This window comes from Pyrus communis, chromosome 9 (assembly GCF_963583255.1).
Source record: "Pyrus communis chromosome 9, drPyrComm1.1, whole genome shotgun sequence".
NCBI lineage: Eukaryota > Viridiplantae > Streptophyta > Magnoliopsida > Rosales > Rosaceae > Pyrus > Pyrus communis.
The window spans coordinates 22,250,467-22,270,109 of NC_084811.1; the positions used below are offsets into that span (position 1 = coordinate 22,250,467).

The 19,643-nt window shown below is 37.3% G+C and overlaps 3 protein-coding genes and 1 long non-coding RNA gene across 4 annotated transcripts; 2 read left to right on the forward strand and 2 right to left on the reverse strand.

The window, feature by feature from the left end:
* Window positions 1–569: 569 nt before the first annotated feature.
* Window positions 570–2,039, reverse strand: LOC137745070 (uncharacterized). The gene has a single exon (XM_068484942.1). It carries the CDS (start codon window positions 1,845–1,847, stop codon window positions 825–827), a length of 1,023 nt encoding a protein of 340 aa, XP_068341043.1. The 5' UTR covers window positions 1,848–2,039; the 3' UTR covers window positions 570–824.
* Window positions 2,040–5,329: 3,290 nt separating this feature from the next.
* On the forward strand, window positions 5,330–7,799 carry LOC137744229 (non-structural maintenance of chromosomes element 4 homolog A-like). Its single transcript, XM_068484091.1, has 7 exons — window positions 5,330–5,626; window positions 6,255–6,335; window positions 6,428–6,662; window positions 6,755–6,845; window positions 7,008–7,224; window positions 7,324–7,415; window positions 7,515–7,799. Exons 1-7 carry the CDS (start codon window positions 5,503–5,505, stop codon window positions 7,797–7,799), a joined length of 1,125 nt encoding a protein of 374 aa, XP_068340192.1. The 5' UTR covers window positions 5,330–5,502.
* A 672-nt stretch (window positions 7,800–8,471) lies between these two features.
* LOC137745826 (enoyl-[acyl-carrier-protein] reductase [NADH] 1, chloroplastic-like) lies at window positions 8,472–12,733 on the reverse strand. Its single transcript, XM_068485842.1, has 13 exons — window positions 12,571–12,733; window positions 11,688–11,999; window positions 11,222–11,331; window positions 11,070–11,125; window positions 10,876–10,960; window positions 10,742–10,789; window positions 10,111–10,185; window positions 9,918–10,029; window positions 9,732–9,783; window positions 9,600–9,651; window positions 9,429–9,486; window positions 8,954–9,052; window positions 8,472–8,839 (listed from the first exon to the last, which is right to left on the reverse strand). The coding sequence occupies exons 2-13, from the start codon at window positions 11,962–11,964 to the stop codon at window positions 8,685–8,687; spliced, it is 1,179 nt and encodes a 392-aa protein (XP_068341943.1). The 5' UTR covers window positions 11,965–11,999; window positions 12,571–12,733; the 3' UTR covers window positions 8,472–8,684.
* Window positions 12,734–17,580: 4,847 nt separating this feature from the next.
* LOC137744851 (uncharacterized) lies at window positions 17,581–19,256 on the forward strand. Its single transcript, XR_011069630.1, has 3 exons — window positions 17,581–17,648; window positions 18,137–18,230; window positions 19,056–19,256. It is a non-coding gene; the product is annotated as an uncharacterized lncRNA (long non-coding RNA).
* The last annotated feature ends 387 nt before the right edge of the window (window positions 19,257–19,643 follow it).

Below are 19,643 nucleotides of genomic sequence, written 5' to 3' on the forward strand. Positions count from 1 at the left end.
ATATAAATAACAAAACGATCTCAAATTCGAATAACTTTTTAAATTTTCTTCTTAAAAGGAAAAATATGGGCAAAATTGCAAATAACTTATTTTAGTACGCTCTATTTTCCTTTTTACACATATTTTCAGATAGGTAGTGGTTTTTGAGAGTGTAGAACCACTAAAAATTCTTCAAAAAAAAATATCAAATAAATGGATATGTTGCGTGTGTAACTGGTTATTGGTAATTGGGCTTTGGGCACCATATGCCTAGAAACTTCAATTGACCCAATGTGCACTTCATCGCCGAATGGACAGTCTACGCAAACCAAATTGATGGACCAAACTAATCCAAAACCGAGGGATTTTTTTTCTTAAAAAAATTAATAAAAAAAACTTGAAAATTTTGAATTTGAATCAAAAAGTTAAAAAATATTGTAAATAAATAGTATCATAAATGATTTTTTAAAGTAAATATGTTATTTTCATTAAAAGTAAATCGCACTAAAAATGTTTCGTTAAAACACATTTTTTCCTTTCTTAATATTAACTTGTTTTTTAAATTTATTTATTGAATCTGTTTCCTTCTCCAAACTGATGGACCGAACCTTAACTGGACCAAACAAATTAATATTGATCAATGCCCCTCTCGGTTTAGAAGTAAAGCAACCCAAACCAAACCAAACTTGGGTCATGGAACTTCATCACCAAACTATTAATCAAAATATCTTATTATTCATCAATGTACATAATCAAAATATCTAACTCCCAAAATCAAAATTACGAAGACTAGCACAATTTTTGAATTTTCGACAAATTCAGCGTCGACAAGGTGGCACCACCGATCAGTGACTGAGGGCCTTCTTCAGTTCCTCCGCCACATCGCCCTCCGGCGACTTATTCTTCCCGTTTGATCGCCAATCCACTTTCCCGCTCGAATTCCTACTTCCCCCATTTATCTCACTCTCAGGAAACGCATTCGAAATCGAAATCGACTTCGCGGCGCCGGCGATTTCGTGGCGCAGATCCTCGACGGCTTTTCTCAGCAACCCGTTCTCCGTCCGCAGAGCCTCCAGCTGATGCTTCACCCTAAAACAAGCCTCCGCAACCTCAGCACTTCCCGGAAATGTCATCGCATTATCCGCCGCCGCCTTTGTGGTTTTGGCCTTCGAAACGCCACCGTCCACGTGTTCGATCCCGATCTTGTTCATCACCAGGAACGGGATTTTCTGAAACGCAATTCCCGCCGTCGGATTCACCCCAGCACTCTTTATCTCCGCCGGAACCTTAACCCCCCACCTCAAGTTCACCACGGCCCGGTTCCTCACCGGCATCGACGTCCTCGCCGCCACCTCCATTCCGGTGAACAAACCCGCAAGAAGTCCAGACGCCGGACCCTCCGATGGCAAAACCGTAATTTTCTTCCCCGAAAACTCCGCCTCCACTACTGGCGTCTCCGCCGCAACGGCGTCTTTCTCAGAACCCACGATCTTCTCGAAGACCGAGGACTGCGTCTTCTTGATCGAGAAATCGCCGAACTGGGGCTTAAAGTGGAGCATGAAGCTAGGGTTTCTCCCGCGGTCAAGGAGATTGAACTCGGCGCTCATCAGCATGGAGCTCGAAATCGGCGATCCGAAGGATCCCGTCCCGGTCTTGACGACGAGGGAGAAGGGGTTCCACGCGTCGTTGGGACGATACGCGATCTTGATGGACGGCCCGGATTCGAAGAAGGTGCCGAGGTTGAGAGTGAGCTCCTTGGACTCACCGGCGACGATTCCGGACTGGAAGGGCAGACCCAGGATGCTGAGGGGCACCTTGGCCCTCAGCAACGGCTTCTGATCCTCCCGGAATTTGACCGACGCTTTCATTTTTCTGTCGTTGCAGAAAAACCCTAATTCTGAATTTTGGGGGAAAAGGGGGCAAAAATTTATAGCCCTTTTTGCGTTGGATTTGACAGTGAATTGAGTTTTTGGCTGGATTTGGAGTTTCAAGTGGGAGTTGTCATCTGGGTGAATACATTAGGATTAGCCCTCGAGTTTGAATGATTTACAAAACTGGGAAGTGTCTGGATTTTGTTGTCGGAGTGGTGTAATATTTACAAATGCTAGGGGTATATATAGGCTTGTTGCCGGAGCAAGAGATTGGTTTGGGGACACGTGGAAGGAGTTTAAATTTTACAAAAAAAATTGGGAGGCCCTGAAATTTAAATTTTGGAATTTTAAAAATATTGGAAATAATTGAGCTGAGTAACGCTTAGGCGCGGAATTGGTTGCTGAATGCTTGCTGGCTGCCAGGGTACCGAACTGAAACGGCTATATAGATGATTTCGCAATACTAATTGCATTGTTTCAAAACCACAAGGAAAAATTCTCAAGTTATTTTTAACAAAACGCAAATTTTCTCAGTTAAATTTGAATTTGAAACTGGCCGAGAAATTAAAATCATGTTTTTTTTTTTAATAGATAAAAAGCAACATATTTCATTGATAAAGCGAAATTAAGCTAAAAAGTACATGGAATGGAGAAACAAAAGGAGGTTCATCGAACCAAATACAATTGCCTCCGGAATGGAGAGCAAACCTAGCAATTCTATGAGCAATGGAGTTAGCTTGTCGGCGAACATGGGCGAAAGAAACTTCAGCGATCATGCACGAAAGAAATTTGGCATCCCCTATAATAGGTCCAAGCGTAGACAAATCCATAGAGGAAGCAGTCAAAGCGGAGATGATCTAAAGCGAATCACTCTCAAAAACTATATTTTGTAAGCCCCTTCCTATCATCATCTCAGGCCCTGCTCTAACTGCTAGAGCTTCAATCTGCACCAGAGAGAAAACCTCCTGGAAAACAAACGAAGCAGCGCCAATAAAGTTACCATTTCAATCTCTGATAACGAAGCCCGCCCCACCAACAGGAAAATATCCATCCCAAGCACTGTCCACATTAACTTTGAATTTGCCCGGCAGGGGCTTAGTCCATCGGTGGCAGCTAGCCTGACAATCAGGACAAGTTTGATAACTATTTCGTTTTAATAATAGAGCGAGGAAAAAAAAAAAAAAAATTTAGAATTGTTAAAAGATTAGAATGATGAGAGCGATGTGGAATAAATATACAGAGAAAGACACACAATTAATAAGCGATAAACAGAGGGCTCCATATAAATCAATCGAGAGCGGAATCACCAATCCGCCAAGTTTTGAGAGGGAAGGATATTTTTTTTACCAGCGATGAAAAGGAGATGCGTAGGCGATAGGCAACATTGGAACGTCAAGTTGGAACATAATTTTGCAGGGTCTGGAAAATAGACACGTAACTTTTGCAAGACCCAGAAAATACTAAGACCATGTAACCTGCAAAATAAGGACACTGGCACACTGCAAATTAAACCAGTTATGTTATAACTTATAAGATAGATACTAGCCGCTTACCACACGTAATTGTGATTTAAAAAGGTTTTTTTTTTTTTTTTTTTTACAAAAAATAAAGTCCGACTACTTTTGAACGTGAGGGTGTTTTGTTTTGATTGTTGTAATTTATTTAATTAAACTGTCTTTTAAAAAATTGTAAGAAAGAGTAGCGAACATGGCTGCAAGGTGAAAGAGCCTCAGAGGTGGTGTAAACCGGATCAAGGGTGGCTGAAAATTAATTTTGACGGGGCATGGGATGAGCATCGTCAAATGGGTGGCTGCGGAGTGGCGGTAAGGGACATGAGGGGGGAGGTCGTGGCTGCTAAAGTGCAACGATTTGATGATGTATGCTCACCGTTGTTGCCCGAGAGCTTGGCTGCTCGTGCAGCAGCAGAGTTTGCGGAGAAGTGGGGGGATGCCCTGCTGCAACTAGAAGGAGGTGCCTTAATGGTGGTGGGGAGTATTCGAAAGGATGCTAGCGCCAATTTCACTCAATTTGGCCATATCCTTGACGATTCCCGACGTTTATTGTGCAATGTTTCCCAGCGCAAGGTTAACTTTTGCAAACGGGAGGCTAATAAAGTGGCTCACCGTCTTGCAAGGTTTAGCCTCACCTCCGTTTTTGACGTGGCTTGGTTTTGAAGACCCTCCAGATATCATTTTAGATGTCCTTGTAGGAAATAAAATTTAATTTATGTTTATATTGGTGCGGGGCACTTTTTTTTCTTTAGACCGGTTTAATCCTAATAAGGTTTTTATTGAGGCTCATGTTATGCACCCTTCTTCAGCTTTGTACGTTTTCAACTACTATCAATAAATATCGTACTTCCTCTTAAAAAAAATTGTACGAAGGAGGGGCATAATTTGGTATTATGGAGGTTTAGTAGTATTCATCTTCACTTGTAAGTAAGAGGTCTTTTAGCAGGAACCACACAACTTGTGCTTTTAGCAAGAAGTATTTCAAGTGCTTTTGAAACCCAAAACATTTGTTTCTAAAAGTGTTTTCAATTATTTAAAAGCACTTGCGAAACAAGCCATAAAATTTGTAAGGATTTAAAAGATTTTAAAATTATGATGTAATCAACTAGAATTTTAAAACAAGATTTTAAAAAACTTTGAGAAATGAAAAGACTTAAATTCTAAACCTATATTCTTATTTCTTATATTTGGAGCCCCAAAATGTGGTGGAATTATGCATTTTAGTTTTCTTCTCTAATGCAAAGACTCATGTCTTAAAACTTATATTCGAGGATAACACATTAGATGCAAACATGTTTGTCCATTTGTTTTTCTATAATGAATGTCCCTTTAGGGTGAGATAAAATGTATTAATTATTCCTAAAAGTAGTCAATTATATATTTTAACTATCGAAATAAAAACACGACATTACGATTTAGTAGCATTGCCTTTGAAAAAAGGCTATACTTTGATTGCGGAAGAGAAAAATCGAACCCAGACATTCTATGCATAAGTAAACGCTCTTTCATTGTTTTATTTTTGTCTTATTCGCTTTCCAAACTTTTACGTTGTTCCTGCTATGTAGGACTACGGTTTAGTGGTAGTCCTTTTTGCTTGTAAGTGAGAGATCTGATATTCGATTTTCATCAAAGATAAATTTGAACCATATTATTGTTAGTCCACTATAAGGCTAAGTTCACCCTTTCACTTAACATAGCTCATATAGTTGTTCAAAAAATAAAAATTAAAAAAAAACTTTTACGTTGCCCTTATGTGGCGTGCCAAGGAAGATACAGCAAAGCTTACACAGCAACCCAAAGAGTCGGAGACATCTCAACCGTCCATCGTGTTGACTAACCAGTGCCCTTGTACCATGAGTCCACTTCGCGAGGAGCAATCAAAAGGGATGTGTAGAATCCAACGGCCGCGTAAAACAGAGATGAAGAGGGAAACCAACTCTTCAAATTCCTATGAATATTAGGGTTTTATTTTTCACTTTTTAATTTAAATTCTCGAAAAATAATTTCGAGCCCGAAGCTTCTGTAAACGACAACCCTAATTATATTTAACCGGGAAAGTTGCTGACAAAATATTTTTCTATTAATTTTCTTGGTTTGTAAGTTTTGCCGGGAAAGCTCGGAGAGAAAGTTGCCTTGCAGAGATGGTGAAGCGTGAATTCGTCAGTAGCGGCAGCGGTGGAAGGGATGAAATTGAACGACCGCAAGCGGTGCCGGACCGGAGAGCTCTCCGATCACGCTATTTTAATGTGAAGAGCATTATCCACGGTATCTGCTTATCAATCTTGTACTTTTTGTTTCTTAATTAAGTGTTTGATATATGATTTCAGGGTTTGTTTGCAACTATGTGTTGTTTTGAGTTTTGAAAATTTGTTATTCTCTGTTTGGTTGCTGAGAAAGTTAATCGTATTGTGTGATTTTTTTGCCCTCGTATAGAATTATTTGTTGTTATTCTGTGTTTGGTTGCTGAGAAAAGAGATTTTTTTGTGGATACTGATTGTCACATCACCAAGTGGTGTTATCAATCTACTTTAGTTATAGGAGTTGTATCTGTTTGTTGAAACTATACCTTATGTCCGTAAAATATGAACTTTGTCGTCCACTGCTTTATAATACGCGGGTTAATAACATCATGTGGTGATCACGCTCAAGAATTTCCCTAATGAAAGATCATCATATTATTTTTTTTTTCTCCCATTATATTGTTTCCATATATGAGTTAGAACTAGAATTAAGCACTTTACGAAGGATGAATAATCGTGTCCGCTTGCATAAAGGAAGAGTAATTGTTTTTGGGGTTCAAGGGAATGAAATTATGGGAAATCTTATCGTTTAAATTTGAGTTCTTTTGTTCTAATTAGCTTCCCCTTCTTGTGTAACTGATACGGATATGAAGATAAAAGAGAGGACATTACGAAAGTGGATTCAGAGAAGTTCAATTTGATCATCAATGAAGTGGAGAGCTTGCATGAGCTTGGTAAATTCCCTTTTCTGTCATAGATTTTCTCGATCAAATTACAATATTTGTATCTAATTTAGGCTTAATCAATGATTTGCTACGAATTTCAGTTCAAAATCCGAGAGAACAAGTTGCTGATGCAGAAGCGCTTTTGGACATTACAACCCACTTGATGAGCTCCGTCAAGGCACATAACAAGGAAGGAATCACAACTACAGGTTTCGTCAACTGTATTCTCAAACAGTTTGAGAAACGAAGTCAAAGTGGAAGCAGCTCAGTCTCTTGGAAGGATATTGGAAGGGCAGTCTCACATGTTTACCAGAAACCTCCCCAATGCTGCACTATGTAATAATAGCTATCGATTTTTTCTGTTCTTTATATGTGATTCCTTCTGTTTCAAATTCTCTGAGGAATTATACAGTTTGCTCTTCCTTCAGGATTGGACCTATGAGTCTTGAAGTAAAGCAACGGAAGAGTTATGTTCGTGCAAAACGCATGAAGCCTACAGAAAATGATACCCCTGAAGAGGTAAGAGTGGTTTATCTCATTGGTAATCTCTTCAAGAACATATAATTTGCACCCTTTTCTCTGCCCTATTTAATCGTGTACTGCTTCTAATCATCAAGTGCTTACTTGGAAGCCTCCTGAAACTTTGAGCAGTTACCGAAAATTCACTGTAACTTTGTGCAGCTTCATGATGCTGTTGAAGAAGAGCAACCAGAGACTGTTAAAAATGTGTCGGCTATGTTCAATATCTTGAGGAAGAAGAGAAGAGTTAGGTTTGAAAATCTAGTCTTGAATGGGAATTCTTTTGCGCAGACGGTGGAAAATATATTTGCCCTCTCGTTTCTAGTTAAAGATGGGCGGGCGGAACTAAAATTGAATGAGGAAGGCCATCATCTAGTTTGTAAGTTCCTCTACACATGCTCACCTTCATGTGTCTGGTGGCTTATTCTCTTCTATTTCTTATTTGGTCATTTATTTGGTTTTGTGTTTGTTACTTCAGTGCCAAGAAATGCTCCTTCTGCTGAACAAATTGCTTCTGGGGAGATTACTTACAGACACTTTGTCTTCCGATTTGATTTCCAGGACTGGAAGGTAGTTAAAGTTGACGCCTTCATCGATTATATGTTTTATTATAGCTGATTTAATGGAAGATTTTCCTCTAATAAAATGATGCATTTGCGAAATTCTCAGTTCATGAAAGAGATTGTTGGGGACGGCGAGCAGCTGATGCCACGCAGGACATATGAAGTAAACAAATCAAGCGATCATCAAGGCGATTTGCAATGCAAAGAATCTCAAACAACGCCAATTAGGAAGCTCTCCAGAAACAGAGGCTTGGTTATGCAGGAGCAGCCAGTTGGGGAAGGCATGGCTGAGCCTGATACTAATCAATCGATTGTGGAAGACTCGCCTGTGCGCGATGACGCTCAAGAAAGCACCAATGCCATCCGAAAAGGGAAGCGTAAAATGATGTGAAGCTGTATCAAGGGATGAAGATCATGAAGTATACTTGTTTTGCTGACAAATAGGATTGTTGGTCTATAAGTTTAAACCAGCTTGTATAGGCAGATGCATTAGGACTAGGAACTTCACCCTCATCTCTTTGGTCCTTTTCTCTTTCACTTCCTTTAGTTTACGCTATTATGTAAATGAAAATTCACAATACTTTGGCCAACTTAACTAAATCGAATATGCTTACTCAATTTCACAAATTGTTATTAGCACTAAAAAAAAAATTCTACTTCTCCCTCTCTCATTTATTTCACCAGGTAGGAAAGAATAATTACGATAATTATTTTAGTGTTGGTAACAACTTCATTTTTATTAGATTATTAAAAGGCTTTTCAATCAAACTGATCTTTATGATTGTTATAACTCTTCATTTTGGTCCTTAACAATAAAAATGGATAAAAGTAGTCATTGAGTTTGTCCAACACAAATCATTTTTGTCCTTCCATGAAAAACCTTTCAATATTAATGAGTGGAAGGATTGATTTAACAAAAATCGTCATGTGGTCGTTCACGTGACAATTTTACAAGGGTATTGACATATTTTTATCGGAATGACTAAAATGAGGAGTTATGCCAATCCCGTATACTATTTTGGCTAAATTATTACAGATGAAAATAACTTTAAAATATGAAAAATAATAAAATCCCATCAGGAATGGTGGAAATTTCATTGCACCCTTCATTTTGGTTCTGAATAACAATTACACCAACAATGTTATTTTTGATTCAGCATACAGCAGAACAATGTCAACACCAAAAATGGATTCCAACTAAAAAGACCCTACTACCCTCAGTTCTCGAAGGAAAACACCCTTGTTATTTTTGACCTCTATTGCACTAGCACAGGAGCTACTTTGCGGCCTTTGGAATATCAAGGTTTTCAAAAACTGGGCTGTCGACTCCAACTCCCATCGCATTCAGGCCATTGTCGACGTATAGGACAGTCCCGGTGATGGCTGATGCCAATGGCGATGCTAGGAAGGCAGCAGCGTTCCCCACCTCCTCTGTTTACACGAAGGTTTAAACTCTATTTAAGCTGGCGAGGTAAAATCTTGTCTAACGAAGAATGGAAAATATGAAATTCGTGCTCGTATTTGGTTGTGTACATAATCACTCACCTGCAGATAATTCCTTCTGCAAGGGTGCATTTTCTGACGAGTAATCAATCATCATATCAATGAATCCAATTGCCTTTGCCGCACGACTTCTTAATGGTCCTGCATAAGGGAGAAAAAGAAAACACAAATAAGAAAATTGGGAGAATATAGAACTGTGCAGCATATAGGGTTTAACAAAAGTATGATGTCTACATAAGTTTGGAGCCCCAACTAGCTATTTCGTGAAACATCTTCCATTTAGAAACCATTATCGCTTATCAACACCATACGTCAAATGTTGAGGGTAGACTTTAAAAACGAAGGCCTAACAACTGCTCTCAATTCCTAAGTAACTAATTAGCTTTATCGTCAAAAGCATACACATAACATAGATATTTCAGTTTCAGAGCGTAACATTTTTTACCACAAGGTGGTCAAGTTATGTTACCATTAAGAGTGGAAGACAGATTCTGTCAACAGAAAATAACTGTCGTACCTGCAGATAATGTGTTGACTCTAATGTTGTGCTTTCTTCCAGCTTCAAAGGCCAGCACCTGAATCAAGCATGGAAATACGATACATATAAGTTTCATTACAAAAAATTGGGAGAAATCTCGATATGTTAAATCAGAAAATATTTTTAGAACAAAACAATCCAAAGACTCACACGTGTGTCACTCTCTAGAGCAGCCTTCGCTGAACTCATGCCTCCACCATATCTGCAAGTAGAATACTTAAAATAAAAATCTGTTCTGAGAATAAGTATTGACGAGTAGTTGTAATCCAAGAAGACAAGTACCCTGGAATGATCCTTTCTGAAGCAATGTATGTTAGAGAGAGTGAAGCACCACCTGTCATGATAACATTTACCCTTAGATTCTATTCTTTGTCTAGAAACACTCGCTGGAACATCACAGGATTCTTAAAAAAAAGAAGAGGGGAGAAAGCGGGGAGTAAAAATAAATAACTAAAGTTAGAGCCGTGCCTGGGTTCATTATTGGAGCAAAATGCTTGAGTAAAGAAACATATGAGTAACTTGATGCAGAGATGGCTGCAAGATATCCATATCTTGACGTCTCCAAAAGAGGTTTGGTAACCTGTACATGATACATTTACTTCCTAAGTAACACGAAGATCTTACACCACGTTGCAAAACCAAAAGTTGAAAAGAGATTCACCTCTGGTCCATTGGCAAGTGAGTGGACAAGGATGTCAATGCTGCCAAAATCCTGCTTTACAGATTCAACCACCTCCTGCAAAGCACTTATACAGAATCAGACAACCCAGCTGGCTGGGCCAATTTCTAAACCCAACATCTGGAAACAACACCTATAATATAGAAGAATTTGAGCTCGACCAAATTCAATCATATGTTTGCAAATGAGCTTGAGACATTTCAAGCATGTAATTCACCATGAAGTTCAGCGACCAAAAACATCTGGAAACGTCATACCTCGAACACAATCTATTTTTCATCTTGAAGATCGCATATACTGAGCGACCAATCTCATGGCACATTACTAGGGGTATGGAGGTTTCTGTCTCCTTATGCCAGGGTTATATGATAATAACTTTCAGTATTTTTTTTGTCGGGTTTAAGCTATGGGAAATTACACTAGATAGGCCAAACTTATATCCAAGCTTTTATGTTTTAGGAGGGAAAGGGAGGAGTCAAGGCCCTGACTGGTCCCCCCTTCCTTTTGGCTCTGTGTGTCACTTAAAGACCGAAAGATTAGTCATGATGTGCGAGCTGGTAATATTAATTTAATAACTTCAATTGCACTGTAATCTGGTGAACAAAAATGGTACCTTAACAGTCCAATTTGAGGACCCCAAGTAGCGTTTATTGGTTTTTATCTGCAGAAAACACAATACAAGCATCACTACAAATATAATTTAGCTCAAATTTTATATTCCAGAAACTAAAATCAGGAGATTCATACATCTTCAGGAACATCCTCGGGACTGTCAAAAACTGCATCCAATGGGTAAACCTTGGTAATTTCCATCAAAGAGCCATCTGGCAGTCTGTGAGGGGAAAAAGAAACAGAAGGAAAGCCTGAATTAGACAAGGATAGAATATAGATAACATCAACAGATTTGCATGAAATGCAGGAAATGAAAAATCTGCTCTTACGTGCGTGACTCATCAAACTTTCCACGCCTTAAACTGGATTCAAAAATGTTAAGTGCCTATACCGAAGAAAACTTCGTTAAAAAAAAAAATAGTTTTGTCAAAAGTTAAGGCTCCAATATCACTAGAGAATTCAGTTGTATCAATTTACATACCGGCACCCATGTACCAACTAGAATTTCAGCTCCCGCAGCAGCAAGAGCTTTTGATATTGCCCATCCATATCCATGGTCATCAGCCACACCAGCTATGAATGCTCTCCTTCCTGCAAATAGCTGTCACAGTGTTAGATGCATTGTATTCTATGTTCTTCTTGTGTGAACATTTATCATCGAACGAAATTTATCTTAGAAAGCTAATACTTCGATAGTTACTTTTTTTTTCCAAAATTTATGTCACTCTGTTTTTGGGATCATAATTTAAATTATCGTTGACGAAAATGACAAAGACCTTCTCGAGAAGCTTCATCAGAAATATCCTACCCTAATAACTTTTTTTGCTCGATTTTAATTGTGCATCATTAGCATGCAAGTTTGTGACAACAAAGAAAAACACAGCAGCACATAAACAAGTTACAAATTTGAGTACTCAAGCACAATTTCTGGAAGAAAGATGTTTGACCTCTCAAATCAATAGGCAATCCTGGCAGTGGAGTGTTCTCAGCTGCTCCTGACATTGCTCTTGTGACAACCTTTACGGATTTCTCAGGCCCTGATTTCAAGCTCTGGGAGAATGACCGTGTTGATGAGATGTGAGAAGAACTCTTAAGCCTTCTCCAAACTCCCACCTCGCTGTTTGTACCAAACTTTGCAGTGCATGACATATAAGTTCCTTGAGAGGACGACATGCAAGGCTTCACCGCTGCCATGTGCGATCCGGGTGCTACAGTCGTGGCCATTTCAGATACAAATCACCAGAAACCGACACAAAACTCTGCAAGATCAAGAAGCATACACATTAGTAAGTTCACACTTGACACATGTTATCAGCAACTATTAGTATATCTCCGATGCCGAGTCTTAACTGCTAACACAGGCAGTAATTAAACATCTTTTCTTCGTAAAAAATAAAAACAAAACAAGAAACAGTAAACGAGGTCCTCTGATACAATAAAATACAATCAAATTATATGATCAAATCTTAACAGGGATGAACAGCTAACATGGCACATCATTTTCCACACTGGCAAACCATTTTATCAGAAATTATTGGGTAAATACTTGAATTAAGTGGTATTGATAAGTAAGATTAAAATAACAACATCACATAAAGATTTGTTCTTTTCACTTCGCTAGCACAATCTGAACCAATTTCTCAACAAATTCATCTCAAACTCAAATAAAACAACAAATTTGGAAACAAAAACATATACAAAACATTCAGTCAACCCAGAAACCTTCCTAAAATGCTAACAACGTGATCAAATCCTAAGTTTGAACTGATCAGGAGTCAGTGGAGATGCATGAACACTGAACCCATTTCATAGAAAGATCCGAAGACTCACCTCCGACTTGCGCTGAGGTGTGTTGGGGAGAGAAGAGCGAGGTTTCGTTGGAGCGTTTATATGAAATGTGAGCGTCTGTCTGCTTTTGTGCGGGGGGTTTCGATGAAATCGAGGTGTTTGGTTTGTTGGATGGTTGGTGTTGCTGACCGTTGAGTGTCGCGGAACTTCGTAAATGCCGAATGGGGTTGGAAGAGAGATCGTTGAGCTGTGTTGTATTTGGCGCCCTTGTGAAATGACGTTTTTGCCCTCCTTCTTATTGTGCCTTTTGGTTTGGGCTTCTGTATGGCAATTTGAGTTATAAATATCACGCGGAATCAGCTAACACTATTTAACGATAAATATACGATACAAGTAAATATACCATCAATTGGTAGTTTTTTAAATTGCTAATACAAGCAATGCTGGAAAACATCGCTTGAATTACAAGAGACTCGAAGATAATTCTCTAACCACTTGAATTACAAGCCTCTTACACTTTTAATTGACAATTTTAATTTGTCGTAGTTTTACTTTTGAAAAACATCTTGATGGTATATCACTAGTAGTGTAACAATGGTTCTCTATACCTATAAGTTAGAAGTTTAAAGTTCGACTCATATAAATTACGAGTTCAGCAATAAAATTTTATGACTAATCAATTTCGTGGCTTAGCACAAATATCCTCTAAAATAAAATACTTAAGGTTCTTTTTTTCTTTTTCTTTTTTTTTGGTGAAAATGAGGACAACTGGTGGCAAGCCACGATTATCCACCCCTCCCAAATCCGGTGAGGCTATGGGGAAATACTTATAGTTCTAAGAAAATAGAAAGAGACTTTTTTTTTTTTTTTTTTTTTTTTGTGTGTATATATTGATGACTTGTTTGTGAACAACTCTTGCATGGATGCGTCGGGCCTTTGATGTGTAATGGAAGCTTTGAAGAGGCTGTGTGGGTTATGGATGTATTGGGCCTTTCTTTGTACTTTTTAAACCCCAATCACAGTCTCCTAAGCTAAAGTAACTTTTGTTACCTTTTTAACTCTTGCTATTTCACATAGGGAAAATTTACTACTTTTTTCATGCATTAATTGGTGACATTTGAATTTAATTCAAACAAAAAATAAACAAAAGTATACATGACAATAAAAAAGGTGCGGAATATTTATTTATTGTTATAAACTTTGTATTGCAATTTCTTGGAGGTCAACTAAACATACTTTAGTTTTTACTTCATCCAATCATGCTGAAATTCTCACCTTACACGAAGCAACTCAAGAATGCTTTTGGCTTAGAGCAGTTGTGCGCCATATTCGAAGCTCCTGCAATCTTTACCCCATTGTTGACATCTTGACGATGATCTATGCATGCATCGAACATCTCAAGAAGGTTACATCAAATGAGACAACACCAACCACATTGTGCCGAAGTTCTTCTTCTCACATCAACAGCAAGAGCATTAGAAGTTTGAAGTCACGCAAATCCGTTCACAAGACAATTTGGCCGACCTCTTCACCAAATCACTACCAAAGGCGACGTTTCAGAAGCTTGTTCAAGGAATAGGTGTGTATAAACTTTATGAGTTGTAACATTGTTAGTTCTCTTTGGAATTATGTCAGATTCAAGGGGAGTATCCTGAAGTATACTTGCTTGATTTTTATGTACTCTTTGTCCCTGCAATTAGAAGCATTATCCTTTTGGGTTTTTACTACCTAACAAGGTTTTGATGAGGCACCCACCTTGGGTTAATCACATCCCTAATGACGTCTTGTAAACGTTTCAATTGACTTTGCATTTCTCACGCATTTTTCCTTAGACTATGGGTTTTGTCCCCACTTAGGTTTTACCATAGCCATTGGGTTTTTTGTGAGACTTAGTTCCATACGCAAGTTCCTACTTTACTTTGAAACTAGCATGTTCCCAGAATTAGTGTCGACGGTCGACTTCGTCAACACTACATGATGCCGAATCTACTTGATTATTTACATTCTCAAGGGGGAGTGCTATAAACTTTGTATTTAAGTGTGATTGTGTAAATCTTAGATTTGATTCTAATTATTCTTCCCTATTAGGACTTGTATTCCTTGAAGGAGAAGAATCCCTCCCTTATTACTATAAATAAAGACATTGCATAGGGGGAATAACACATCCTTTACACAACCCTACAAACACATTTCTCTCCCTACTCTCTCTAACATGCACTCTCTCTCTCCCTGTTAGATAAAATAAGCCACAACATTTATTTATTTCTACTGTCCCAATTGAAGTTTTTAGCGAATTCGTGACATTATTTCTTTTTTTACAATTTCTCAGTAACATATTTTGACGACCCAAATGCTCTATATTTTAGAACATTATTCGTAAGTCATACATGAAAAGAATTAGACAAATTCAAAACCATTAAGACATTTATTTGAAGTGAAGAAAATAGATGAATACGGCTTTAAAAATAACCGTGAAACCTTAATCCAATGGTCATATAATTTCAGATTGTGTGATTTTTGATAGACATGATCTTTAAAGGAAGACTTAAAAGATAGAGAGTTCGGATTGTGAAAATACATTACAAAATGTGTGTAAAAATTTTTGTAAGACAAATGGCGTCACAGAATCATTCCATATATATATATATATTTAATGTTTTTACGTTATTAACTTGTTATACATTACCAATCTGTATTATCATCTGTCAAAAACAAACCAGGAAAGGACTTGAATTTCATTAACCAAAATTCAGTGAATTTGTTTTAGATTTTTGTAAGTAAAAAAATTAGAAAATGGGTAAGTAATTATCTTACTGCAAACCCAGCATATTGGCGGCAACAAGCGGAACCCTATTTTCGTTTTTTTTTCTTTTCAAATTACTAAATATTTATTAAAAAATATTATCATATACGAATATTTATTAAGGTAATTTCTTAATATTTTAATAAAATAAAAATAAAAAGTTAATAATCTTCTATATATATAAAGTGAGAGCCCCAGTTTGGTGAAGCTTTCTAAACTCCTAAAATACCCTTACTTAATGACAGTGCGCAAATCAAGGATTTGATACCAAAAGAGGGACAAAAAGGTAAAAACATTAACTATTTGAAACCTAATGGAAAGTGAAAAGGAAGAGACAGTTGCCAGTTCAGTTATTAGTCGTACTCCAACTTCCCACGATCGAAACCAAACAACAGTTTGACGATTCCCACGACGAAACCAAAGAGCAGTTCAACGATTCCCATGATCTGAGTTTAGTTGAAGGTTCAACAACAACTGCCCACATACCACCGCTATATACAGATGAATTTCGAAAAGATCCCAATTTTCGAAACCAGACTTTGGGACGTCGTCTTGGAGCCCATACTTTTCACACCTTCGATCCCGGACGCCCACTTTCAAGAGCCCAATCTCCTGGCTGTTGCTCATCTTCCCTTCTCTCTTCCGATCGCCATATTTAAGTAAGTTTTCCATTTTGTACAAATCTCTAACCCCAACTTTCCTTTCCATTTAGCTTTCGATTTCAACCTTTGATTCAAGATTTTTTCCAATTGCAGTTTTTTTATTTGGTCCCATCATCTGCACACTTTTTTCTTTTTTTTTCCATCTTTCCTTATGTGTCCTTAGTAGCTTCCATCACTCTTGCTGTCTCAAAGATTGCATTGAGGCAGAACACGTACTCACTCAAAGACAATCTGGTAAGCATTTTCTTTTTATGTTATACAGTCTTAGATTTTTTGTATTTTCCTTGGTTCTTCGGGGGTTTGTTCAAGTTCTCGAGGGATTTCAAGTTTTTGGGTTGATGATTGAATTTGGAGCTTAATGTGTTTTTTTGTGGTATTTTTTATAGAGGTAATTTCTTGGTGGGTTTTGTGTTTACTGTAGTCAATTTTGAGTTTTGTAGATTGAGACAGCAAGACTGAAACTCGAAGACGAACAAGCAGAGGAGGAGGTCGGTGAAGAAAAGAGAAGCAAAAGTAAAAGGAAAAAAACGTGAGTTATTTTTTATTATTCTCCCTTTTGAAGAGCAATTTTTGGATTTTCTTTAATTTGTGTCAATCTCCATCTCTGTTCTTCCACTTCCTTTCCACCTCTGTTTGGTACTTTTTAATTTAAAAATGTATCTGTAAATTTTTTTCTGAATTGTATTTGCTTTCTGTAGTGTTTCGAATCTTCTGATTGCATCAGAAATGAATTAATATCCGCAAATTTGATTTTTCATTTGCTGGCTTTTTCTGGTAATGGGTTTTATTCATGAACATTCTCATTGCTGCAAATTTGATTAATTGTTTTTTGAACCTTTGGATGTTACCAAGATTTGATTTTTGCTAAAGGATCTGTCTAATTACATTGGTTTGTGTTTTTTTTTGGGTTGATCTTTCTTTTAATTTAATCATCTTGAAATAAAATTGGAATAACTGCATGTTTTCATTTCACAGTTTACTTTTTAAGTTTTTGGATAGATTGACTTGACCTTCACATTTATGTGAATTTTTGCGTTGGTTGGTATCCTTTCTTCCTTATCATACTAGACAAAGGGTGATGAACAAAAAGATGGTTGCATTCCGAACAAATGGGGGGAAGTTGTGTCTAAAATTACCTCTCAATGTTATATGTTTCCTTATTATTGAAGTCATGGTATTATATAGCTGCAGTTGGTTAGGTGCTTACGATCTTTTGCAGGAAACATGATAATAACTTAACTGATTTACTTCAAATGTATAAATTGTCTGTACCAATACTTGATGTGTGATAAAGTAAATATTGTTATGGAGGCTTTATATTTTGACTTTTAAGTTCTTTTGTGTTTTGGTACCAATACTTGATGTTTCAGTTGGCACCTCAGTCCTCCCCCTGAATTATTTCAGTTGACACCTCAGTCCTCCCCCTTTTTTTATCCTACAACTTACTGTGTCGTCATGCTTTCTTTTTTCAGGCTCTTTCAATTTTTATAAAACTGATTCAAGTTATTAAAACAAATACAATTCATGTTTTGTTATGGTTTTACGTACTCATTGGTTCCAGACCTATTCGTCGGAGATCGAAGAAAAGGAAAGGTGGGAAAGTCCATTCTTGCCGTAGAGCTCATGTTGGCAGTGAACCTTGAAGAAAACGAAAGGTGAGAATAGCAGAACAGTTGGCTTTTTTCTTTTAGCACCGACTTATTTCCAAAAATTCCCCTAACCTTAATTAGCATTGGCACTTTCAACACTTTAGGAATGTGTTTGCATTTTTTTAATGGCCTCCTATGTTATAGTTATCAGGAAACATGATAATAACTTAACTGATTTACTTCAAATGTATAAATTGTCTGTACCAATACTTGATGTGTGATAAAGTAAATATTGTTATGGAGGCTTTATATTTTGACTTTTAAGTTCTTTTGTGTTTTGGTACCAATACTTGATGTTTCAGTTGGCACCTCAGTCCTCCCCCTGAATTATTTCAGTTGACACCTCAGTCCTCCCCCTTTTTTTTATCCTACAACTTACTGTGTCGTCATGTTTTCTTTTTTCAGGCTCTTTCAATTTTTATAAAACTGATTCAAGTTATTAAAACAAATACAATTCATGTTTTGTTATGGTTTTACATACTCATTGGTTGCAGACCTATTCGTCGGAGATTGAAGAAAAGGAAAGGTGGGAAAGTCCATTCTTGCCGTAGAGCTCATGTTGGCAGTGAACCTTGAAGAAAACGAAAGGTGAGAATAGCAGAACAGTTGGCTTTTTTCTTTTAGCACCGACTTATTTCCAAAAATTCCCCTAACCTTAATTAGCATTGGCACTTTCAACACTTTCGGAATGTGTTTGCATTTTTTTAATGGCCTCCTATGTTATACATGCAAATAGTTATAGTTATCAGAACATCTATCTGATGTTTTACCTCATCCAACAGCTTAATTACACTCCCACTGTTTTGGTTAGAAGTTAATTAGAAGAGTCTTCATTCCATCGACATCCTTTCCTTCACAATTTATGCTGAAAATTCATCGCACACTGTAATATGAAACGTTTAGTTGGCATGTTAACTTTCAGAAGCATGAGATGATCAACAATGAATGTGCATGATACCTTTTTTTTATCCTACTGGGTTGTCTTCATCTTCGGTCTCAAAAGCCTTCCTTAACTTTTCTTCATCTAATCTCAAAAGCCCTCCTTGCATGTTTCAGCTTTTTAGTACAGCTTTTATGTTTTGGATTTTTTTGTTTTGGCGGTTTACCACATATTTGGCTGAGTGGAAAAAAAAGTTAGTAATCATTTATGACTTCAGATTCCTTGAATGCTCAATATTTTAGTTGGTGGTGTGCTCTGTGATTTGTGTGATTCAGAGATAGTTGGAATTGATTCCTTGAATATTTTTCACTCTCTTTTTTCCAATTTTGTAATAAAGTGGTGTGCTGTGTGCCTTCTTAGTTCGATAATTAAGCTAAGTACCATTTGGAATCATGCTAAATAATTGATAGAAGCATAAACTAGATCTCATTTGGAATATATTATGAAGATTTATGCATCAATTTTGTTTGCAGACCTATTCGTCAGGCCTCAAAGAAAAGGGAAGGTGGGGAAAGTGTATTCCTGGTAATGAAAAGATAAGGGAGAGCCAGTGACAGATATTGGTGAGGATCCGATCTTTCAATTGTGTATGAATTGTTGCCTTCACTTGGTTTCTTTGAGGACTCAAAATTGTAATATGTACCTGTGTTGTTTTATACATGCGTTAAGTTCCAAATCCAAGTTCAGATGCATCTCTAGGTTCATTTCTTTCATTTTTAGAATCCTCAACTCCAAAGGTTACTGATAGGGAGCAAATAAACACTGATACACGAGTATAACTAGAAGAGGCATGAATGTAACGAAACTCCCAATGTCATATGTACCAGCCTTCTAGAAAACTCCCAATCAAGCTATCTTAGTATCACACACTCCATTATAAATGCTTACAATCACAGAGTTTCGTCACATACCCTATTGATATGTTTACACCATTACGTTTGTAAATGAATATAAATTTCCATTTTCTATTCGCATTTGAAACTGATGCTCAAAACGCTACCCAGTATCGAACTCTATCCCATATTTCATCTATTCCCACTCCCTTATAATCATAAAAAAAA